We start from the raw sequence: 25,644 nt of genomic DNA, 5'->3' as shown, positions 1-25,644 counted from the left end.
AGAGCTGCATAAAACCAGTCTCAGGACTGACAACAACAACAACAACAACAACAACAACGCTAAGAAAATCAGCGACGCAACGTTGCGTGGGCAGCGTTTACAAATTCTTACACAACGCTGAGTTCATATTTGTAACACACAAGAACACACACAGCGCAGAGGGCGATATGGAGGGTGGGAGGGGTGGGTGGCGAGAGAAACTAGAGGCAGTGGCACTACCAAAGGGCGAGGAGTGACAAACAGCAATCAAATAATGGACACCTCACACTTCAAAACAGTTCGCTGCGCGGACAAAGGCCAGGATGGGACTGAAACGGCCGTTATTGGAATTTATGACAGTGTAGCGGTGACAGGGCAGCGGACAAAAGGGCGCGGCAGGGCAGGTCGGGACAGGTAGAGGGCCGCAGAAAGAAGGGCAGCCAGGATGAAGACGTCCCCGCTGCCAGCGCCGCTACAGGAGGCACACGAGGCCAAAAAAACTTGCCCCGCCGCGCGCTGCGGTGCGGTGCAGCCGCAGCGCAGAGCGCTCTGGCGACAGAGGACGGTAATCACCGTCATTTGTAAGCAGTGGACGGCCGCGGCGGGCGCTACTGTGTGGCAATTAGTGGCCTCCTCATTTGCTTAGTTTTTTGCGGACCGGCAGTTACGGCGCTGTGTCATCTCGAATGACAGGGCGGGCTATACTAGCAAGCAGAAATTTTCGGCAGTATCCGAGACAAGTCTTCACCGAGATTCGCAGACACTTAACTCGACATGCATTACACTGCAAATTACTATGCGGTACATCTGCGGAGAATAATTGGCGCTATTATCTTCAGGTTTCTTTGGAACTGAATCCGCACTCCAGCGCAAACGACATTTTCTCAATCTACTGCTGTACGTCTTGTTATTAGCTGTTTCACTGAAGATTGACCGGAAGTTTCTACAGAATGTTTGCAAAATGTTGCCTCCTTTTCCGAACAATTTTCATCCATTAACGAAGTTATTAACACTACGCTGTATACAACATCAAGCTTAAACGTTAGTTTTTAAGTGAAGTCGTTTATCTTGAGACGATATTCTTTACGAAAGCTCACGATGTGTGTCCTTGTTTGCTTGCCTTAAGCGTACCCTGTACATAGTGATGTTACGCTTAGCATACACTGATGACAGAAGTAACAAGTAGTAGTAATGGGTTAAATAACAATAAGGTAAAAAAAAAACGACAACACCAGCACTTTATATTTGGTCTAAATTTGTTCTCCAGAAGGAGTACACGACTTTCAACAAATCCTGATCAGTTGTAGATGATAAAATGTGTTAAAATATGAGCCTCAGGCTTACTACGGAAGACACAAAGATGAATAACGAAAAGCGCTGCTGAATGTGTACGTTTTGATTGAAAAACTTTCTGAAAGTGTCATGTTCTGGCACGGTTTCCCTACACCAACTTTTTTTCTGTGTGGCGCAGTCAGGACGTAAACGACAATATGGGTTTACTCAGCTTGTTTGTAAACATTTATTGCGGAGACGAGAGGGAGGAGCTGCCCTTGATTGGGTTGGATGTGTAGAACAGACAACTATTAACCAGTAACTTGTTCCCGCTTCTCACTGGAATTCCTGTAACTTCGTTCTTTAAGACAGAGACAGGTAGTCTCTTTTCAATGCTGTTCCAATAAATACTGAAAATGGCTACTTAGCTTGCAGTGGCCTTGTGTCCACCAGAGTCTATCGCCATCATCTCATAGGTGAAGTGTGTAGTGTGTATTGCTTCACCAGGTGCTGCTGAGGGCCGCACGGGATTAGCCGAGCGGTCTCAGGCGCTGCAGTCATGGACTGTGCGGCTGGTCACAGCGAAGGTCCGAGTCCTCCCTCGGGCATGGGTGTGTGCGTGTTTGTGCTTAGGATAATTTAGGTTAAGTAGTGTGTAAGCTTAGGGACTGATGACCTTAGCAGTTAAGTCCCATAAGATTTCACACACATTTGAACATTTTTTTTTTTTTTTTTTTTTGCTGCTGAGGGTCGTCACTGTACTTCAGCTGCTCAGATTATTCCTTCCGTTCCACACTGATTCTGGGTACACACGGCCCTCAGTAACATCTGTCGGGAATATCCCTTGGAAGGTTTCCTAGACATGTGATCGTCTTAATGTGTAACTATCATTGTAACTTCCATTAGAAATTCCCCCACTGCATACATCAGAAGGATACCACTGACACCTATGACCTCGACCCTCGTCGCTTTGGCGAACGTCAAGAAGAATCGTCACTGGCGTATTTAGTCAGCCACTGAGAAGCAAACAGCTTTCGATTGCCTCGCGACTCGCTATGTCATGCTGTTTGTCACCTGTCTGTTAATGCACCTGAAAAAAATGATTCAAATGGCTCTGAGCACTATGGGACTTAACTTCTGAGGTCATCAGTCCCCTAGAATTTAGAACTACTTAAACCTAACTAACCTAAGGACATCACACACATTCATGCCCGAGGCAGGATTCGAACCTGCGACCGTAGCGGTCGTGCGATTCCAGCCTGTAGCGCCCAGAACTGCTTGGGCACTCCGGCCGGCCAATGCACCTGAAAGCCTGTGTCCGCATCTAGTTATGATCTATCACGTAATTAAAAGTATTAATATTTTTTGATCTGACATCGAATTAAAATTATTCATTTTCTACACTGATTACAAATATGAGCGACGAAGACATAACCAACTTGTATACAAGTTATTCACATCAAGCATTTATTTGTTATATTAAGAAAGGTTAAAGGGAAACGCATGTGAAACTGTGTTTTGGGCAATGCAGAATCCTTGAAGCATAATTACTAATGCGAATGAAGTAGGCTGGAAGTGGAAGAAGTTTACGTAAATGGCCGTAACCTCATTGATCGAAAAACCTAGAAATTTGCCTGAAATAATACACTACCGTTTGCGAAAATTGCTATACCAAGAAGGAAACGTATGAATTCAATTAATTTAATACTACAGGTTAGGTGCATGACAAGTAACTAGTGATTACCTCTTCAAATCTGTACATGTCTTCTGAGCGCTACTCTTCAGTACGTCGTGTGGCCACCATGGACTGCAATTAGAGCTGCTATACGCCGTGGCATTGAATCAATAAGGTTCTGAATACGTTCCTGACAGATTTCCCTCCACGCAGTTTGTATCAGAGCCCACAAATCCGTGACACCAGTTACTGGAGGACCGTGACGTACCAGGTGCCGACCAACGATATCCTAGACATGTTCGATGGGCGACATGTCTGGCGAACGTGCAGGCCAGGGAAGCAATGGTACCAGTCGCTCTTCGAAAAACGCCTGTACATTCCTCGCAATATGTGGTCGAGCATTGTCCTGCTGAAATGTGGCCAGTGGAGATGGCTGAAGCAGGTGGACAAACTCAGGCTCCATAACCTCCGTTAGGTACCGGTTGCTATTCAAGGTGCCCGCAATACGTAAGAGGCGAGATCGGTTGTTGTAACCAATGGCGCCCCAAACCATCACACCTGGTGTTTGTCCGCTATGCCGCTCCGCAATGCAGGCCTCCAGGTTGCGCTCACAACGGTATCGCCGCGGACACGTATGCGGCCGTCACTGTAGGACACGTTGAAGCGGGAGTCATCCTAAAAAATTACTTGTTGCCACTCAGCACCCCAGTGACTGTGTTCACGTGCCCATTGCAGTCAGAGGAGCTTGTGGTTTCTGGACAATGGAAGCCGACGTAATGGTATGCGTGCAATCAGTTCAACCTGCAGTAGACGCCGTCGATGCAGACAAGTCCACACCTGTTGCAGTGCTCCAGCGACGAGCCAACATTGTGGATGACGCTGTACGATCCGTAATGGCCATTCGGACAAGATGACTGTCATCCCCTGCTGTTGTCATGTTCCGTGGTCCAGTTCCCGCTCGTCGCTGCGTATGACCGTCCTATATCCACTGCTTCCACACACGCATCACTGTCGCAGCAGCATGCCCTGTGCGAGTCCAAATGTCACGGTATGACAACCCCGTATCCCAGAGACCGATCTTTCTGCCCCGTTCGAACTCGCTCACATGCCGATTTACGTGAACACCTTTCAATAACGCCTTCAGCCATATTGTTTAATTGTGATCTTTAAAGCAATGTGTAAATGAGTGGTTTTTAGAAAATAAAGTTGTGTGTTAGATTGTGCAACTCACAGCAAATGTTTACAGCCCCATCCACCATCACAACAACCTTATCTTGTGCGCTATCTGAGTTTCCTACCAGCCAGGTTTCAGTAACCTACACACATTGATATCCTGTGAGCCCCCAATATACCAACTTTTGTTGGCCTCAAGCACTGACCGTTAAATGTCGGCACCATCCGGAACGTTGTGTGTCGACTCTACTGTTTTCTGTCTCACATTCCTGCCACCTTGAACTAACACAGAATATTGTAATTGCCTGACGAAGTTGTGTTGTACTGTTTGTTTGAGCGAATGATTAGCTGATTTACGACTGTAACCCTGCTGTTGTGTATGACACACGATCACCAATGTTCACTTAGTGTTCTGAATGTCATTTTTTCTACTCATTGTGTTGTATTACAGCGTTCTTAATTTAACATCCGTTTGACGTCGACGAGGCATACTGGCACTCAGTGTATTGTTTCCATCTTGTGTGACAGCTGTGCACCGACTGCACTAGGCGCAACACCGACCCTGTCGGACCGACACTAGACGGTTCTGCTCGGCCTACGTGTACCCCATCTCGCAGCAAAACGTATCACGTATTGCTTGCACACCCACTGCCAAAAATGTTCAAATTTGTGTGGAATCTTATGGAACTTAACTGCTAAGGTCATCAGTCCCTAAGCTTACACACTACTTAACCTAAATTATCCTAAGGACACACACACACACACACACACACACACACACACACACACACACACACACACACACACACACGAGGGAGGACTCTAACCTCCGCCGGGACCAGCCACATAGTCCATGACTGCAGCGCCTGAGACCGCTCGGCTAATCCCGCGCGGCTTCCATTGCCACTTCCACCAAGTGTGGCGGTATTCGAGTAATTCCTTCTCAGTGTAGCACTTTTCACAAACGGCAGTGTATGGGGAGATCACATAAAGCAGGGTGTCCTGATAAATTAGCTGCGTCAACACTTGAAATTACACTAACAACGTCGTTACAAACACTCAGAGAATGATAGATAGATAGATAAATAGATAGAGAGTTAAGCGTAAGTTCCCTGTTAATTTGAAATTCAAGCCAGAATCCGCGTTGTAACCAATCTCGTGACAAGTTCCCTACGGCGACAACAGACTGAAAGGTATTCTATGGACCTGCAGCGCATCCGGTGGCTCTATCTTACGATGAATGAGGACGGATCGTGAGCTGCTACTCACAGAAGAACAACGGAAGCCAGTGCGACTAGCTCACACATCATCCAGTACAATACGCTGTCAGCAATAAAACAGCAGACGTTTACCACAATAGAGGCGCGCCCAGTCAGTCACAGACCGGAAAATCAACTCACAAAGGCCCACCTTCTACTAAAACAAATGAGCACACAGTACTCTGGGGAGACCACGGAATTTGTTTCTAGCAGCGCACCTAGCCGCTGAGCAAACAGTATGAAGTGTCAAACGTTCAATTTCATGACGACCTTCACAACAGTAGCATCATTAGCGATATCGTCAATTTTAACAATCTTGATGAGGTCAGTTCTTAACTTTTTACACGAGATGCCTCTTTACATTCTACTGAGAGGAGCTGGAGATTTCTGTGGATGGAGCCATCTAGTCGAAGATTCAGTTGCTTAGGAAATGACTGAGGAAATGAGGTCAGGACGCCCAGCAATGGGTTGAACGGTTAATGACGATGACAGGTGATTTCAGACCGGAGCGGTAAGTTACACAGCAATGCGCAACATTTAATCCACGGAACGGTATTAACAGCCTGGTTATATGTAACATTCATGTCATAAAATAATGTGATTTACCTCCGAAAATGAAACTCGCTGGAGAAATACCACTCCCTGGAATAAACATATCTACCGCAAATTTGAGACACGTCAAATTAAAAACTCATTTCTCTGTTCAAACGTTTAGAACATCTCCAGACGCCTGTATCGTATAAGACACGGGTCGGCCGTATGTAGCAAAAATACAGACAAGCGAGATATGGCATCAGTGGTGCATTACAAGCTGACTTTGATGGTATTACAACAAAGTGGAATGTGGCCTACATCTGGAAGAAATATTGCCGGAGCCAATAGACACCAAATCAGACTTCACTGTTAATGTTGTTTCGAGACACCAAAAATGTCCGGCATGTTCATATTGACAGTCAGCGACGATTTTTTTAATGTTTATTCACTGGCACATTCATACAAATCACCGGTTGATTTAATAAAGAAAAGCCATCAGGTCATTCATGAGAAACACTAAGGAAACAATACGCCAAATTTGTATTGTTTCATCATTAAATATAGAGTTAAATTTAAATGACAACAATGTCAGCAAATAAATGTTTGAGAATGGAACATATAGACTGTAATATTTAAAACGAACTAAAATCGAGATTAGAGTCGGCTAGTGATTTTTATTATTTTTTTTTTGTTGTTCCATAAGGAATGCGACACTTTTGTAGCTTATCTTATTGTCAAGGGACAGTACTGTTTCTACACTGCAGGAAAGTAAATATTCTTTTTCCAGAATTTCCTGTCCACGTTGCTATGGCCCAGAAATGGCTCTGAGCACTATGGGACTCAACTGCTGTGGTCATAAGTCCCCTAGAACTTAGAACTACTTAAACCTAACTAACCTAAGGACATCACACACATCCATGCCCGAGGCAGGATTCGAACCTGCGACCGTAGCGGTCGTGTGGTTCCAGACTGTAGCGCCTTTAACCGCTCGGCCACTCCGGCCGGCTATGGCCCAGAAACAATCCTTTTTAAATAGTCTGGTTTAGTATTAAGTAATCGGTCAAAGTAAACTTCGTTTTACTCCGTTTTTAGCTATCAGGACCTTAGTGTAACAAGATAACAGCAACATACTAACACAATGAAAAATATAACTATTAGGAGAAAGATGTGTGCCTGCAGCACTCGCTAATACTTTGGCATAATTCTGACGTGTTTTTTAAAAGACAATGTGCCTTGCAGCTGCACATCACGTAAATACGTTAGGTTGGCACTTCAAGCGAGTTTAACTGTCCTCGATATGTGCTACAATTAGTCAGGTCACAGTGGTAACGCAGAGCTCAAGTTAATTGAAGGGAATGCTCCAGAGAAAGCTTGGGATTGGTGTTGCGAGGTAACAGTATTGACTCATTCATTCTGAAACTGCCGACCATGGATCCTTCTGCCTAGGTCAAGCAGAAATTTGTGTGAATGCTAGGCCATGGAAAGGGAATAATACATTTTACAATGATTATGATATCATGCCTGTAGTGAATTTCAAATTTCCCCTATAGTGCTTCACAGTGATCAGCAAACACCAATCACATTTAGTAGAGTGTGTCCATAAAAGTATTAAAAACTTAATTTTTAAAATTTTTTTAAGTATTAGCAAGTGGAGCTAGGCCTGTATCATTCTACATTTTTCAGCACTATTCATAGTGAAACCATATGGGCGCTAACAGCAGATGTGACGGGGTGGACGGTAAGGCGCGCCGACCGGCTCGGCCTCGAAATGTCGCAGTTATCCCGCCTTTTTGGAGAAATGTTCTGTTGTAAAGCTTAACTACAGTTATACGTGTCTCTTTTCTAAGGCTCAGGTGTGCCAACAAGTAAGAGGGCAATTGATGCATTAATCTACGATTGGCTATTAAAAATGAATGTCACGTTGCATCAGCCAACAAACTTTTGCGTTCGTCAGTGTGTAAGTAGCAGGAGTTTGCAATTGACGACGTTACTGCCTCTCCCGCCAGTTGCGGGGTACGTTCTGTCATTGGCTTTTTGCAACCATGAAGACTCAATGCCGCCGACATTCGTCGTAGGCTATTCGTTTGCATGGGCATGACGTTACTACTGATGGAGTGGTGCAGAAAATTCAAAGCTGGTCGCACATATTTGTATGGTGAAAGTGGTCGAGAAAGACGTTCATACGTAAGTACTGTACTTGTCCAAGTTAACGAAGTAGTTAGTGCGAGATGTCTGTTCACAATTAATGAAGTTTCTGAATTTGGACCTCAGATTTCAACGACAACCCCGTTTAACACTGTTACAAGTTAGGATACCATACACTCTGTACACGGTGAGTACCAAAATGTTTTACTGGTGTTCACAAGACTGAACAAATGGGTTCGTCCTTGACATTCCATCAGCGCTATAATGCAGAAAGGAAGAAACTTCTTAACAGTATCATGACCGAGGAAGAGATATGGAACAGTCCGAACAATGGATACACATTCCCCTCCAAATAATCCCAAAAAATTCAAACAGACGCTGCCAAAGCGCAAAGCAGCAGCTACAGTTCTTGTGAGATCGCAAACAAATTTTGAGAACGGAATTCACTAGAGTAATGCATGACAATACTGTGACATCATGGATTTGGGAGACTCCAAAGATCAGTCCAAAAGAAACAGCGCTGGATGATACCGTACGATCATTCTGTTTCACGGCGATTTGCATCCCATACTGCGAATTGAACGAAGGAAAAGCAGATTTTTGACTGACGATTTTTTCAACATCCTCCCTGAAGTCCGTATTTGGTACCAATGCGACTTTCATCTCTTTCCCAAGATGAAGACCTGTCTGGCTGCTTAAGACATATGACCGACGTTACTCTCAAGAACTAGATCAACACCTGGCTAAACCACCAGGTGGCACAACTCCTTGTCGAAGGGATGCACAAGCTCACCGTACGACAGATATTTCAATCTTGGTGGCGATTATCTGGGGATGTAACGCCAGCATGTTAAGAACAGACTGCGCCTAAAAATTGACTATTTCTCTTTAATAGCGAATCAGAGGTTATTTTACAGGTAGTCCTGGTACGAAGTTCTCTAACATCCCCACTCCAGCGGTATGGAGACTCGTAATGGCAGCGATATTATTTATAGGGCATATAGTACGACCGCTGGAAGATAAGAGCTCTGGAGTGGCGACAAACTTATCACAGTGTTCTGAACCTGCACTTCGATTTGAAACTCTGCTTATTAAGATGATTCTGGCTTTGTCCATCGGTACTGATTTGAGTTCGCGTTTCTCGCAGTCGTAATGTTCGCTCTATGAGGCACTTTGCACTGGGTATTAAATTGTTCTTACAAACAGTAACCAAATATTAAAATAATCGTCTCTATGCAAACAATCACCTGTCGTTATCAGTTCAACATACCGACACAATATCTTCAACGCACTAGATGTGTGTATGTTTAGTAAAAACGAGAATGGGGATGGTACCAATATCCAGCCCTAAAGCCCCTTTTCGACAGCGTTGGCATGCATCCCACCAGCCCCCACACAGACCCAACTGGCATATGGAAACCCACTACTGGCTCACACTCATGCCAGCTGGCCTGACAGAAAGGGCAAAAGCCGTTTAAATCAATGACAACATGCACCTTCTCCTCACCATCGCCCAAGAGCTGGATGGATCTGTTCATTCTGCTTTCGACAGAACAAGTCTAGAATATTTCGTTTGTGTACGTAGGAAGTTAAAGTCATGAGAAAAAAAAAGCCTTGTCTTCAACTAAGTAAATAAATAATAAACTGGCAAAACGTTCTTAAACCTTGTTTTAATAATACCAGTCGAGTCTTCAGCAATTCTTTGTAAACACTTACTTGTCATTAAGCAACGCAGCATCATTTGGAGTAACGCATCAACGGAGAGTATGGACTTCTTGTTGTTCATATTACCGCAGGACAGGAAATATCGTAAAGTTGTTATACTTTCAGCATCTTTCTCTCTTTTCCCGTTATTGTGGTCGGATTTCCTGTTCATGCTGCGCCTTCGGTCCCACTGGTAACCACAACCGTCGCTAAGGTTTAGCTTCTTTACATCAGTTTGGATATTTCTCAATTTGCTGGTTTAGGACTTCTCCATTCCCCGTTTGTAGTTACGGAGAAGTTCTTTTCACAACATAGTCCTCAGATCTTTGTGTTACGTGACTGCACCACCTCAACCACGATTCTTTATTTCGTTTATGGGGGACAACATTACTACTACCTCTTTTGAATTCATTGAGCACTTTGCCTTTCAGTGTTACTCCTGGTACTCATCGTACCATGCGGCTTTCTGTTGTATGGAGCTTCTGTTCGCGAGTCTCTTCTTCTGTCCCGGCTTAACTGCCTTACAATAGCGTTTTATGTTATTTGGTTCAAATGGCTCTGAGCACTATGCGACTTATCTTCTGAGGTCATCAGTCCCATAGAACTTAGAACTACTTAAACCTAACTAACCTAAGAACATCACACACATCCATGCCCGAAGCAGGATTCGAACCTGCGACCGTAGCGGTCGCTCGGTTCCAGACTGTAGCGCCTAGAACCGCACGGCCACTCCGGCCGGTTTATGTTCTTTCCTTTGATGTTTATGGTCATTTTTGCATTACACGGAACCCCTAAAGCGTTCGCCGTTTGTTCCAACCAGATATTGGGTTTTCTTTCTCAGTTAATCTGTCCTCTGATATTATCGATCCCATATACTTACACTCTTGGTAGCGTGACGTTATCAAGATGTATAATTATAACGATTTCTTGCTTTTTTAAATGAATGTAAATATTACGATTAAGTGTAAATAGAAAGTCAGTTTGTGTGTTCAGAGATTTACGGTGCTCTTTAACTACCGGTAATTAAAATCTTATGAAGATGATATAGACTTCTTACTGAGACAATCACTAAATAACGACAGCCCTACACTGTACTACAAAGTTTGATTACAAAATAAAGCAAAGGAAATGTATTTAGAGAATCTTGGTCAACTCTGAAGATAAAAATTACAAGAGCAATGTTGAGAATAAAGTCTAACTTTCCGATTTACCTCGAAACTATAGTAAACAACAGCGACAAATTCGCATAAAAATTTCCGAATTTTGCTTTTAGAAATGTTGTAAGCGTCCTGTAATGGTAAGTGTTCAGATGCAAGGTATGTCAGAGTCGCTTTTACTTAAGGTGAGGTGCCAAGTCATCTACCGTGAGTGTGACTTCTGTACAGAGCAGGAAATATAGTTCAAAGAGGATTCAAATGTAGTTTCATACATTCATTTAACTTTCAAACGACACTTCGTCCCCCTCGTACAGGACTTACGATACGTAGGGACCTCAGAAAGACACACGTCATCGTACGCTAAGACCATTGCGCAACAAGAGAGGGAAGGGAGTGCAAGCGTTTCCCGCAGAGGGAGTTCTGTTGCGGCACGGGTAACAGGTGCACCACAGTGAGAGAGTGAACTCGCGCGACAACGTGAAGCCTGCTCCAAAGTTGAAGTACTCGAGACGGTGCGATTCTTGTACATAAACTATCTAAATTGAACAGAGATTCATCGTGAAATCATGGCTGCCTATGAACCAAAAGCTATGTAGCGTCCGACCGTTGGCCATGACTGCGCAGACGTGGGTGACGCCGACGGCCAAGTCCAGGTCTTAAACCATGCGAATTCCATTTTTCAACAAGCTGAAAGATCAAATGGAGGGAGTGATTTTCCCACGATACGAAAGTTCGCTTTGGGGTTCTCCAATGCCTCCGTCACCAAGGAGCGGATTTCTGTCGTTGAGGAACTGAACGATTAGTTGAACGTTCCGTCCGTTGTTTATAGGAACTGTCACCATGTTGGAAAATAGTGTCACGTTTCTGTGTCTTTTGGAAATGTATCAGTCAATATGAGCTTCCTGGCCTACCATCATAATTTATAACTTGCTTTTTGAATTCTCGTCATACTTAATGGCGTGAACGGGTGATGGTGGTGAGAAGTCTGGGCAAATTTTTACTGTTACTGTTATCAAATTTCGAAAAAGTATCCAAAATAACTTTAAAAATAATTTAATTTTTTTCTGAAAATGAATGACAACTCCTGAAGTTCGCCTTAACTGTATACAGGTTTCTTTATTGCACAACAAAACCGGTTTCATATCGTTAAAGCCGCGCTGTCTATGGCGCCTTGCCACAACTCGCGCGGCTTCCCCCGTCGGAGGTACGAATCCTCCCTCGTGTGTGTGTGTGTGTGTGTGGGGGGGGGTTTGGTCTCATAGGAACAAAAAAAATTAAAAGAAAAGAATATCGTTATAGGTGCATCTTCAGGTGATAATCTATATTGAATACAAAAGGTGTGTTCATAAAATGTTGTTATGGCATAGTGTTTAATAGGGAACAGGTTTCTACTCGCAGCGTCTCACTTTACAAGACTGAAGTGAATGTAGTATGCTGTCCAAAAGTTCAAACTTTGAACTGATTTATTGCGTAACGTCTTAAAAGGTGCATGGGGGCTTAATTTTTTTTTGATTATGCAAATATTTTTTACTGTTTGTCCGGTCTCGTAACCGGTTGGCCCTGACTAGTATTACTCCGCAATCTGACTGCATAGAATAACAACAAGAGATGAAACAAAACTTCCGTTCGCACAATTAATTAATTAATTAAGTCCCCAGCAACTATAAAACCTACAAAACAACAAAACACAAATGTAACTGTTCTGTGTGTGGAAGTGTGATTCAACGTACACATCTGGCACGGTACTTCCTCAATAAGACAACATATTTTAAACACCATTTATACTGAAGTAATTAAAAAAACCAGAAATACTATAATTGCACATAGAAACCAGAAATACAGTCTAATACATGAACACGAGCCAGATGCTTTGTTGACTGAACCTGTGACCAAGAGGCATTATTGTTTAAGACATGGAAATAATAAAAAAAGGAATTTTTTACCTTCATATATATTGACGAAAAGTACACTCTGGTCCATCAAAGCAATATGACAACATCTGAAGAAGCACTCTCCATGGGATATTCTCAACAACGACACGCTACTGCAACATCTCCACAAGCATTCTCTACCACCGCTTCTCGACAAGAACTCTTACGACGACTTCACGACAAGCACAGCCTACCACCGCTTCTGAACAACTACTGCCTGTGGAGGCGGCTGAATAATACTCTTTGGCGCAATCTCTGGCGCTGTGACTCAGTGTAGCCACCTTTCAAAGGTTAATCATCCAATGACTAAACGCCGACTTTATACAGCGTAAGATGAGCCTCAAAAGTGTCAAAACTCATCTTCCAATAAAATACTTTGAGAACAAGAGCAAATCGGTGCTTGTTGACACATATGGGACAGGAACAGCAATAATGAACACCGCGTAGTTAAAGATGTCACGAAAGCTGTGTGTGAAAGATTCAACGTCTAAAAAGTTGAGTCATTGTTAAGCATAATGCTAAAATGTAAACCACATTGAAAGAGGAGTGCAGTTAGCATATACAGGATCTCCGCTTGGTGGATAAAACTATGGTTCATATAGATGACCTACAGAAAAGCATGAACCGACAAATTTTTTAATCTGCTGTAGTCGAACATAAATAGGGAAAAAATGGGGATGCTAGTTACCGTAACTTGTTAATCGGGAAGAATTGATAAGAAATAAACTTTTTGGCAACTTACCAATAGAACTGTGATAACATAGTGGTGAAGAAATTATGAGAGTTTAACGTGGTCATCGAGTGACAGGTTCTTGCACCAGGCCATTGAGAATCCCTCTGGTTTTTATTCCTTGTAGGAACGCGGCATAAGGCACATCAGACGGAAGATGAAAATTCACCCGTCACCCCCAGTGCTGGAGCACGGTAGCCGTCGCACGCGGGGACTAAGGCTGACCGTGTGTAATAACGCTAGCTGCCGCGATTGGAATTTGGTCGGGGCGGTTCTGGACGCCCTCCGCCGTGCACCGACCCTCTCGTGGTGGGCGTGGAATTTCTAGCACGTGACACGGCCAGAGTTATAGGCGAGCAATGCAAAATGAGTGATGAAGCCGGGGAATGCTAGTCTGGTGGTCGTAAGTGGTGTGGTGTAGCAGGGGCGAGGGGAGAGGGGGGAGGGGAGAGCAGCCGCGGGTGCGGCGAGCAGGCAACATCGGTGGGTCAGAGCTGGGCCCCTCGCGGGCAGCCGGCTGCGTCGCCCTCCCGGCGACTGTTTGCCGTGGCCCCTGGCATCCCACTGTGCCACGGCCTTTATTGAGCCCACAGCTCAAAGGCGCGGCGGCCCTCCATCCCAGCTGACACAGACGTATACAGTGACGGCGGAGACGTCCTGTTCTCAGCACCTTCCGATACAGTTAGAACCGCGAGGCAGGATCTCTTCTCCTCCTCCATTTGGTTCTGGCCATCTGTACACTAAGTTTATTCGGATAACCATCTCTTCTTTCAGTGTTTACCCCTGTCTATTACGGTTTCATTCTGACACTTCACTATCTGCTTCGCTCCTTTGTTCATGACGTCTTCGTTTCCGAAATAATAATGCGTTGGAAACCTCTGGTAGCCTCGATATTTCATTTAACGGGTACGCTTGTAAGACGTGCATATTTCTATTGTCAAACCACAATTTATGAAAGATGTTTATATTTTATTAATAGGATTAAGTAGGAATAATTAATATGGATACATTTTAAGGAAAGAGCGGAAAAGACCGCGCAATGATACATTTTGTAATGGTAGCAGGGATTGTCTGCACCAGAAAGCATTGTTGGCAGGAGAGACCGCACTTCAGCGTTCGTAGGAAGTAAGCGAGATGTGAAGCGAGTCGGTAGCAGGTCTGAAGCGAGAGATTGAGAGGAGCGGTGTGCCTGCCAGCCACTAGCTATGACTTACAAGAGATTATAAACGGATGTACAGAGACAGCAGCTAACTATTACCATAAGAGAACTAATATTATTGAATTATTTTTTTGAGAAACTCAAGACTACTGAAGGTATGTTTGCGCAATGCTAGTTGTAAGATTACTGTAAAAAGTAAGTCCCATTTGAACGTTTGTAAAATCATTTCATTCAGAATATAATCACTTTTTGCCAGCAATATTGCATTTCTGATTATAATCCATCCCAAAAATCAACAACGTAAAACTTTGCAAAATTTTATTGTTGTCAAGAAAAAGTTTAATTATGAATTACGTAACTTCAGTCAAATTAATTAAAGAATAACGTCAGCTTTGCTATTAAAGAATAACGTCAGCTTTCGTAATAAATACAGCCACTTATTATGAAAACAGAGTAAGTATATTCATGTCGCAGTTCGATGTAGCAGTCAGATGGCGATCCAGTAACAGTAAAAAAGGTAAGGAACAGTTTTGTGCTATTGCAGGTAACGACTGAGGGCCACGACGATGACACATTCTATGTTTCGTCGAAATAATCAGCAAACCACTTTTAATAAGCAGCATTTAAATTTGTATGCGAAGATTGAGAAAGAGAATTAATTTCAAAGGGAAGATTTCATTTGTTGTTATGAAGCAAGAAGTAGAAATTCTAATATTAGACGCACTACGAATGTAGTGGTGTGGACATGTTGGGAATGTGGATCTCACGGGGGGTTCAAATGGCTCTGAGCACTATGGGACTTACCATCTATGGTCATCAGTCCCCTAGAACTTAGAACTACTTAAACCTAACTAACCTAAGGACAGCACACAACACCTTAGGTTAGTTAGGTTTAAGTAGTTCTAAGTTCTAGGGGACTGATGACCATAGATGTTAAGTCCCATAGTGCTCAGAGCCATTTGAACACCCAGTGAGATCCACATTCCCAACATGTCCACACCACTAGATTCGTAGTGCGCCTAGCGTGCAAGGGATAAGCCCCTGCAGACGCACTATCCTCTGTGCCCGCGGTGGCTCAGATGGATAGAGCGTCTGCCATGTAAGCAGGAGATCCCGGGTTCGAGTCCCGGTCGGGGCATGCATTTTCAACATGTCCCCAGTGAAGTACATCAACGCCTGTTTGCAGCTAGGGTGTCCATTTAAATAAATATAAATAAATAAATATAAATAAAACAGAGTAAAGAAGTATACCGACAAAAGCCAGTGGAGGATGTAAATACCTTAAGCGCACGCAAAACCTGTGTAGCGTCATGGTTTTCAATCCAGCCCGTTGCAGCGCCCTTCACCATTTCCAATTAACTACTGCATCCTACGTCCACTTGAACTTTCTTACTACGTTCACCCCTTGGGCTACCTCTACAATTTTACCATCCCCCTCCCTCCCTTCCCCACTTCTGTCCATTACTGAACTGACGTTTCCTTAAGCCGTCGGCACACGGACCGTGCATCCGAGCGTTGAGCGTGCCGAGTTTCTGACGTCATAGCGTGGAATAGCACGTTCAGGAGTCTTTCCGAACGTGCAGAGCAATATCTGGCATGTCAGATATTCTGAGCGTGCGTTTGAGCGTTGACCAATGAGATGGCACAACGACACCTACGTCACACGCACGCCGTCTCCCATCAGTCCAGAGTTGTGAGGCGCCATATTGGCATTCATTTCAAGCTTACATGTATATATGCCGTTTCTGAGCACCAGAAAATTCAGAATCATTGGAAAACCCGCTGTTAACTGTGTGATTCGTTCCAATAAAAAAAAAAAAAACGAGAAACATCATATTCACGGCAAAAGAATTATTGTAACTTGCGTCTTATGAGAGTAGGCTATTTGAAGGCAGTGACACACGGAAGATCCACCCAAAACGCATTGTTTTTGGTACATTCGGTAGCTCAGCGTGTTCGTTCAGAGGGTTTAGCTACCCTCTGTAATAAAAAAACTGAGTAAACAGATCAACTAACAACCTAAACGAGTATCACCGGACGTCCGCCAGGAACAAAGTGCACGAACAATACAGAACAAAATGAGATTAAAAAAAAAAAAAGAGAGATAAGATTAGCGTAATGAGTAGCGTCATTGTCTTGTATTGATTTCATAGTTGGGGCGGAGGTTCGCGTCTTGACACTCCCAAATTTTATTTACTAACATTAGCGTTTTTATTAAGTTCTGATACTTTAGTTTAATGTAAGTATATACTATGATATTTGATGTTATGTAAATATAAGTTCACCTTTGTTTGAGGGGTGACTTTGTTCGATTGGCTTAATCTACAGGACAGCTTGCGCTACTTGTATAAAGATATTATGCTCCTTTTTCTTTTACGATTCGTAATTCACATGTTGCAAAGATTCTGCTATTGGGTAGGAACAGTGATTAAGTAAGACTGACCTTGGGGTTTAATAAAATGTGGGAATGATGAAATAATGTTTATCTTATGCGGAGAAGTATTCCAAATTTGTACCGCACTGTTTGTAATGTAACTTTTATATGTCTCTGTTCTTAGTGATTGGACATGGTACTTTCCTTTTCGTGGACGATGGAGGAAATGTGCGTTTTAATAGAGCTAACGTGGGAATTTTACGCGCGCCCGTTGAGGCAACAGTGTGACTTACGAACTAGTAACATCCCTCAACTGCCGCTGGAGTGCGTTGCGATCGCGTATACCACGTTGGGGCCCACGTACCGTATGCGCAAGTCGCACCATTCCTGAGCGTTGAGCATCACGTTAAACTTGGCACGCTCGACGTTAACGTTCGAAAGCACGGTCCGTGTGCCGTCGGCTTTAATGCCTCAGGATTTGCCCTATCAACCAATCTCTTCTCTTACTCAAATTGTGCCACATTCCCATCTCCCCTCTCACCCCCTCCCCCGCTCTATTTTTGATTTAGTATATTAGTTACTATATCAATCCGTCTAACATTCAGCATCGCACTTGAAAAGCTTTTTTTTCCTTGATTAAATGTGCATTGTTTACGTTCCACTTCAGTACAAGGGTACATTTCATACAAACACCTATAGAAATGACTTCCTAACGGACTTACATTGAAAGATGAAAATTCCCCTTTCAGAAATGCTTTACTCGCTATTGCCAGTTCGTATTTCGTATCCTGTCCACTTCGGTATACACCAGTTATTTTGCTGCCTACAACAAAACTCCACTTTCTCATTTCGTAATTCAATTCCTTCAGCATCGTCTGACTACCATAGGTTTCACTTTTGTTGATGTACATGTTATATCCGCAAGACACAGTCTATTCCGTTCAGCTGCTCTCGCGAGTACAGTGCTGTCTCCGACAGAATTACAGTGTCATCAGCAAATCTCAAATTTTTATTTTGTCTCCCTGAACTCCAGCTCTCTCTCTAAATTTCTTCAGTCACCAAATTTACTGAGTGTAGTGATTGTGCACATGAAGAGAGCAAATTACACTGTAGGAAATTCTGCAACAACTTGGTTATTTTCGTGAATATCATCTTTTACTTTTGCATTGATTGCCTTTAAATATTCTTTGTTTAAAGGGTATTTCTTTGTATAAATTGCTTAAGTATTTTAATTTAAAATATTGTTTTGTGGGACCAATGATATGAAGTTTTTCGTCTTAGGCCGTGAATTTATTTTCTAGAACTATAATTTTATTTTAGGTATTTACTATTTAATAATTGATTATAGAGTTTTTGTTGAGTGAGAATTTTTTAATTTGAATGGCTCTATGGTTGTTATAAGTCTAATTTTGGATTGAATAACAACTGGTTGCAGTATCTCCTACAGTGTAATTTACTAAAGCTACTGCAGGGTTCTCTCAGCATAACTGATAGAACAAGAGAGCAAATCAATTAACAGACGTATTTTTGCGACGGACACTGGTATAGGTGACTTATGAATCGAGTACGTATCCGCTTTATAGATGAGAAGTTCGGAATTTCCATTAAGTACTCTGAAGATGAGGGACATTGATTAACTAACAACCTGGGACATACCTAATTCTAGCTGAATCCAGTGCCCTATTCCCATACCGCCTGTGCGTGGACAGGCCGACTTTCCTCACAGTCTGGAATCCGCCGCGGGCAGGACTAGGGGGAGTGGGGTAAAACACCACCGATATAGGACAATCACCGGATATGACAGATTAGAATTAATTAGTAGGACTTAGGAAATTAGTTAGGAACCTGCAGCGAATAACATCCTTCGCCTCAGGGGCACGCTCATCGGGTTTAACTCTATGAGCAAGGCTCTACAAGTAGGTTTGTGAACTACTGACGCTGCAGGCAGTAGAGATTAGTTATGCGTAGGTCTTATGAAGTAAATAATAATAAATTAGTTGCCCATTGTTAATCAAGGTATGACTGTAACTCACTCATTAAATTTGTAATTAGTTGCAATTAATGTTGTATAAAATTAAGACCCACTAATGACTTAAGGAAGTGGTTAAAGATTGTATAAGTGTTATAAAGTCGTAAATAAAAGATTTTTTTTAAAAAAACAAGCAGTATTCACATAAATGGCATCTCTCTCCAGTCACTGATCGTCTGCAGCCGGTTCAAATCCTTGAACAGGTTCAACGGCATAGTCTGGTAGAAAGCTTCGTAATTCACTGATCCTGAGCTCGTGTTTAAGAATACAGAGGACCACCTCGGGCAAGAAAGTGCTGAAATGGGATGCGCCTTCAGTGTGATGAGAGCAGCCGAGAAGTTGCAAAGATAAATGAGAAGCGTTAGACAAGCACGCTGCCTAAGTTGTGCAGAATTAACAGCTTTGCAGCTGGATGAGATCTTCGTGACTTTCAATCTTTAAGAGAGTACGTTTCACTCTGCAAAGAAGTGACATTAAAATTGTCTGCGTAACTGTGACTCAGTGCGGGGCGACAGATGATGTTAGCAGTTCAATCGCTTGAACAGATGAGCCATCGCTAGAATGTTGTTATGAAACGCAGATAACTTACAGACCACCAACTCTTGGGAAAAAAAAAAACTGGAAACCAACTCCTGAGTTGAGCCAACGACATCTTCAATTCCGATCGCAGTGGTAACGAGCTCATCGAGATTGGACCGTTACTCAATGGAGACATATCGGCAGGTCTTATGAATAACGATCATTGTTACATCATTAAGGGGCTCCGGAAAGGCTCAAAATCATGAAAAGTTCAATTTTTCCTTTTTTCGTTTTCTGAATCTGCAGACTATTACCTTTTAATAGATATATAATTTATTCAATTCCGAAGACTACAACTATTTTTAAATTTTTTTTGAAATGTGTTCTACATGGGCGTGACCCACTGTGGCGCTGTTAAACTGCTGTCAAATGGTGTTATTATTAACGTCCGTGTTCATCAGGTACATTTTAGTGATGTGAGATAAAGTATGTGTTGTGGCTAACCTATTTTCAGAGACTTAGCAGCACCTGAACTGTTGAAAAAGTGTATTCACGGAAAAACTCAAAACCCCAATGAAAGTGTAAATAGTGTTATATGGTCGAGAATCCCCAAGACTGTATTTGTTGGAATAGAAACACTTCACTTTGGTGTGTATGATGCTGTTGCGACTTTCAATGATGGCAACATTGTAAGGTGCAAGGTATTTAGAAATATGGGAATGAAGATAGGTTCTAACATGGTACGAGCGATGCTTGCTTTAGACAAGCAACGCCTTCGGGCTGCAGACAGGGCTGTAAAGAGTCTAGAAATACAAGCAAGAGTAAACAGGAGGAGGAACAAGAGGAAGCTGGAGGAGGAGTTTGCAGAGGATGAAGATAATCCATCCTATGGACCTGGAATGCACTAAAAAGTTAATCCAATCTTTGTCGCTCGATTCCCAAAACTTTTATTTTCTCATACTAATTACATGTTTTCTAAGGATCTTCCAAACATATTTGTTTCAAACTTTCAGTAAATGTTACACAGTACCTTCTGCATAATTTAACACAGCCTTTTTCCAAAAAAACTGTATATTTTGAATATATAAATAAAAAATTGCAAAAAGTTGTGAATTTTCATTACAATTGAAAAAAATCATCTTTAATAACTGAACTAAATTTTGTAAAATCCCTGCGTTAAGTTGTAGCCCATATTCCAATAAATAATCTGTAAAAAGTTCAACTTCCTACCTCAAATACTTTGTGAAGAAAGATGTAATTTATAAGCGTTGTTTTAACATTGCAAGTATAGGGCGTTCCGGAGCCCCTTAAGCCGTCAGCGGCTAGTTTTTATCAAATCGTTTTTGCGTCGGTGTTTTTTTCTCTTCTATCTCCTTGGTTCGTTCGATTGTTCTCTCGAAATTTTCCGTCAGAGAGCTTCTAGTACAAAGAGCGGGAGGCTGTTAGGAGGTGTGCGCGCGTTGCCGATGGAGAGCGCTGCACTGTAGCGCCTGGGTTGTGTGGCAGCTCGCCGCGAGGTGCCGCGAGCCACTGGCGACAGAGGCCGCGGCAGGCAGCTGTGTTGCGCTGTGTTCAGTGCGGCTGTCACTGGAGTAACAGCGTGGGCCGCGATGCGACGGGGGGCACGCGCGTCTCGAAGGGCTCTGTCAGCATCCTGAAGAACAAGTCAAGGAGCTGCGTGGTATTCTGGAATTCTGTGGCGGAGGACCCTGCAACGAGTTAGTGACACTGTGCTTGGCTGTCTTTTCAATTCTTATTCAGTCCGGTAGCCTGTGGTCGCCATGTTATTTCTTGTTAGTCTCGAGAACTAAGCTACGCAGCGGTGGCTATCTCCTTCTAGGTTCTCAAGAGACGGGTGAGAATTATTGTGCTCATTACACTGTTCCCGAGCCCTGGTTACATATAAAATCCGAGTAATGTGTTTACTCTCCTTTTAAGTTTTGAACCGTGTCGTGATCACGAGTTGGTCGCGTTTTGTTAAAATTTAAGTCAGTAGGTACTGTGTGTAACACTTGTCACGAATTCAGTCCTAGTTTAGCGTATCAGTGTCTTCCCTTGTAACGTTTGTATGTGGGTTGCTTGTGGTAAGAAATTAATGTTGCAAGTATTTCTATCCAAATGACCTGCTCTGTTCAATGAATTGTTAAGGCCACATTGACGACTGATGTTTTAAAAAAAACGCACGGAGCTGTCATTTGACAGTGGTATTTGTACCTGTGTGTTATTATTTGGAGCCAAGTTCAATCAGCTTCGTTTCACGTGGATCACCACTAGACAGTTAAACTATTTTTTGTAGAAATTTTTATCAGAAATTGTAATATGACGTGCAGAGCGTATGTTATCCATTCTGTGAAAGTCAAAGCAGGCTTTTTGGTTTCTAATATAATTTTAAATTTCTGCCTAGCAAATTATTTTAAGCTAAATATGTAATGTGATTTCAGCCCAGCAACTAACTCCTCCTTCTCCTCCTCCTCCTCCAGTCCTACTGCTGCAGTTATGTTGACAGTGCTGCCCAGATACTGCAGCATGCAGGCTAATGGCTGCTCGAAAAATACGCCGCGCTTCGGACGCCCGCCAGTGGGCTCGGTATTGTATTATGGGTAGACTTAACATATTTTAGAGATTAGAGGATGTAATGACCGGCGGCGAAACTGGTAGACTTTTGACTCAGTATCTTTTGCATCGTGTGAAAAAGTACAAACTTGAAAAGTTGGTTTGTTACATTGCTGGTAACATTAAGAGCAATTTCGGTGGTCAGAAGAGAAAGGGGATCGAAAATCAGAAGAGTTCAATGTGATTTAGATAGAACTGTTTTACTGGTTACTTGCTCAGCCCAAACTGCGCAAAAAAATGGTTCAAATGGCTTTGAGCACTATGGGACTTCTGAGGTCATCAGTCCCCTAGACTTAGAACTACTTGAACCTAACTAACCTAAGGACTTCACATACATCCATGCCCAAGGCAGGATTCGAACCTGCGACCGTAGCGGTCGCGCGGTTCCCGACCGTAGCGCCTCGAACCGCTCGGCCACTCCGGCCGGCCACACTGTGCACAATTCAGTACAAACAGCTATGTCTAGTAAAAAATACAACTGAATTAAAAAAGTTTCAAGTTTCAGTAAGGCGTTAAGTCTTAAGCAATTTCAAAAATATATTCTGGGGTGGCCCCAAAACGATATGGTGCTAGGTCATGGCTTGGACCCAAAAAATATGATAAGCCTAAATAAGGGGAACGTTTACCGGAGCTTCCATAGGACGTGTGATACTAATCGAAGGCACAGTGAGAGCAGTGGAGTGCTGTGTATATTACTGCGTACCGTTTGCACCCCTTTGTGGTTGGTATCTTCCCCGGCGGCGACTGCATTTTCCAGTGGGATAACTCTCCGGGTCACGAGGCCATAATTATACTAAAATGATTTGAAGTGCACGATAGTGAATTTAGGTTGACATGCGGTACGACATACCTACCGAAGCGTACTAAGGGTTTGACTAATCCATGCAACGCAGAAGCGCTGTAGGATTACGTTCCCCATGATGGATCAACAGGCTACTATGACGACGACGACGAGTTACAGGTAAGTGTGCTAAACTGCGAGGTCATCAGCGCCCTTGCACAAGCGATATAAATACGAGCGTGGTGAAAATCTATTTAAAAAAATAACAATAAATCGGAAAAACAAGCTGCATTCTCCCACAAGAACTGAAAGGCAACCCAGATAAGGCGAGCATCAGAAAAGCGCTTAATAATTAGATAAACATCAAGAATAAGATATCATTGAAGACACGGTTAAAAGGGGAACAGATGACTGTGGATGGATGCCTACTTAGAAATAATGGGTGACCGACCCACTACGAAACATTAAAATCTCGCACCCAGTATTTTGGGAAGAATTCCGTCAGGTCCTGCAGGAGACTCAGCGACTCGGCTCAACCTTCAGGTCGTCATAGAAAACACACTGAATTAAAATATGTCTTACTGATAACTGTGTCTCTCACCTGTGAAGTACTGGAGGCTCCTTGCAACCTAAGTGGACATCCCCTACTCTATGCCGCGTAAGGGCTGCTACTTCAGCTCGCAGTGGTCGGAAGGAGGGAAGCCACGGTTGCACTGAAGGTTTTACGGAACGTAGTTTATTATTCCTCACTTCCGACCACTGAATATTCCACCAAGATATGGTGGTCTTTGTCATGAGGCGCAGGGGGGGGGGGGCTGAATAGTGAGCAGGAGGTGGGAGGGAGCAAGACTCGTTGGCAGCTGCATTAGCGAGTTCGTTTTCCCGAATCCGTATGGGCCCTGGAACCCAGCAGAAAATTATTTCTTTGTCCAGTCTTTGCAAGATAAAGATAGTGTCCTGAACTTGCAAGGTCCGATCTTCTAGGTACTTCTGACCAATAGCGAGGAGGACACTTCGAGAGTCCGAGCAGATTCTGTGTCTGTCTGTGTCTGTGTCTGTGTCTGTCTGTGTCTGTGTCTGTGTCTGTCTGTGTCTGTGTCTGTGTCTGTCTGTGTCTGTGTCTGTGTCTGTGTCTGTCTGTGTCTGTGTCTGTGTCTGTCTGTGTCTGTGTCTGTGTCTGTCTGTGTCTGTGTCTGTGTCTGTGTCTGTCTGTGTCTGTGTCTGTGTCTGTCTGTGTCTGTGTCTGTGTCTGTCTGTGTCTGTGTCTGTGTCTGTCTGTGTCTGTGTCTGTGTCTGTCTGTGTCTGTGTCTGTGTCTGTCTGTGTCTGTGTCTGTGTCTGTGTCTGTCTGTGTCTGTGTCTGTGTCTGTCTGTGTCTGTGTCTGTGTCTGTGTCTGTCTGTGTCTGTGTCTGTGTCTGTCTGTGTCTGTGTCTGTGTCTGTGTCTGTCTGTGTCTGTGTCTGTGTCTGTGTCTGTCTGTGTCTGTGTCTGTGTCTGTGTCTGTGTCTGTGTCTGTGTCTGTCTGTGTCTGTGTCTGTGTCTGTCTGTGTCTGTCTGTGTCTGTCTGTGTCTGTGTCTGTGTCTGTCTGTGTCTGTGTCTGTGTCTGTGTCTGTCTGTGTCTGTGTCTGTGTCTGTGTCTGTCTGTGTCTGTCTGTGTCTGTGTCTGTCTGTGTCTGTCTGTGTCTGTGTCTGTCTGTGTCTGTGTCTGTGTCTGTCTGTGTCTGTGTCTGTGTCTGTCTGTGTCTGTCTGTGTCTGTGTCTGTCTGTGTCTGTCTGTGTCTGTCTGTGTCTGTGTCTGTCTGTGTCTGTGTCTGTCTGTGTCTGTGTCTGTGTCTGTGTCTGTGTCTGTGTCTGTGTCTGTGTCTGTGTCTGTGTCTGTGTCTGTGTCTGTGTCTGTGTCTGTGTCTGTGTCTGTGTCTGTGTCTGTGTCTGTGTCTGTGTCTGTGTCTGTGTCTGTGTCTGTGTCTGTCTCTGTGTCTGTGTCTGTGTCTGTGTCTGTCTGTGTCTGTGTCTGTGTCTGTGTCTGTGTCTGTGTCTGTGTCTGTCTGTGTCTGTGTCTGTGTCTGTCTGTGTCTGTGTCTGTGTCTGTGTCTGTCTGTGTCTGTGTCTGTGTCTGTGTCTGTGTCTGTCTGTGTCTGTGTCTGTGTCTGTGTCTGTCTGTGTCTGTGTCTGTGTCTGTGTCTGTCTGTGTCTGTGTCTGTGTCTGTGTCTGTCTGTGTCTGTGTCTGTGTCTGTCTGTGTCTGTGTCTGTGTCTGTGTCTGTCTGTGTCTGTGTCTGTGTCTGTGTCTGTCTGTGTCTGTGTCTGTGTCTGTCTGTGTCTGTGTCTGTCTGTGTCTGTGTCTGTGTCTGTCTGTGTCTGTGTCTGTGTCTGTGTCTGTCTGTGTCTGTGTCTGTGTCTGTGTCTGTGTCTGTCTGTGTCTGTCTGTGTCTGTGTCTGTGTCTGTCTGTGTCTGTGTCTGTGTCTGTGTCTGTCTGTGTCTGTCTGTGTCTGTGTCTGTGTCTGTCTGTGTCTGTGTCTGTGTCTGTGTCTGTCTGTGTCTGTCTGTGTCTGTGTCTGTGTCTGTCTGTGTCTGTGTCTGTGTCTGTCTGTGTCTGTGTCTGTGTCTGTC

The 25,644-nt window shown here is 43.6% G+C and overlaps 1 protein-coding gene and 1 non-coding gene across 2 annotated transcripts in view; one reads left to right on the top strand and one right to left on the bottom strand.

Moving 5' to 3' along the window:
• Positions 1-25,644, bottom strand: part of LOC126155320 (serine-aspartate repeat-containing protein I-like) — a gene marked incomplete at its 5' end in the record, with an annotated part of 71,917 nt that overhangs the window by 42,965 nt on the left and 3,308 nt on the right. The window contains one exon of the mRNA XM_049916220.1: positions 24,048-25,644. This exon is cut by the window's right edge and continues 2,715 nt beyond it. Within this exon, the coding sequence (XP_049772177.1) occupies positions 24,048-25,644 (1,597 nt within the window). The remainder of the gene's footprint in view (positions 1-24,047) is intronic.
• Positions 15,782-15,856, top strand: Trnat-ugu (transfer RNA threonine (anticodon UGU)). Its single transcript has one exon. It is a non-coding gene; the product is annotated as a tRNA-Thr (tRNA).

Source organism: Schistocerca cancellata, chromosome 2 (assembly GCF_023864275.1).
Source record: "Schistocerca cancellata isolate TAMUIC-IGC-003103 chromosome 2, iqSchCanc2.1, whole genome shotgun sequence".
NCBI lineage: Eukaryota > Metazoa > Arthropoda > Insecta > Orthoptera > Acrididae > Schistocerca > Schistocerca cancellata.
Note: the sequence above shows the minus strand (reverse complement) of the source record. Positions and strands in the feature narration are given on the sequence as shown.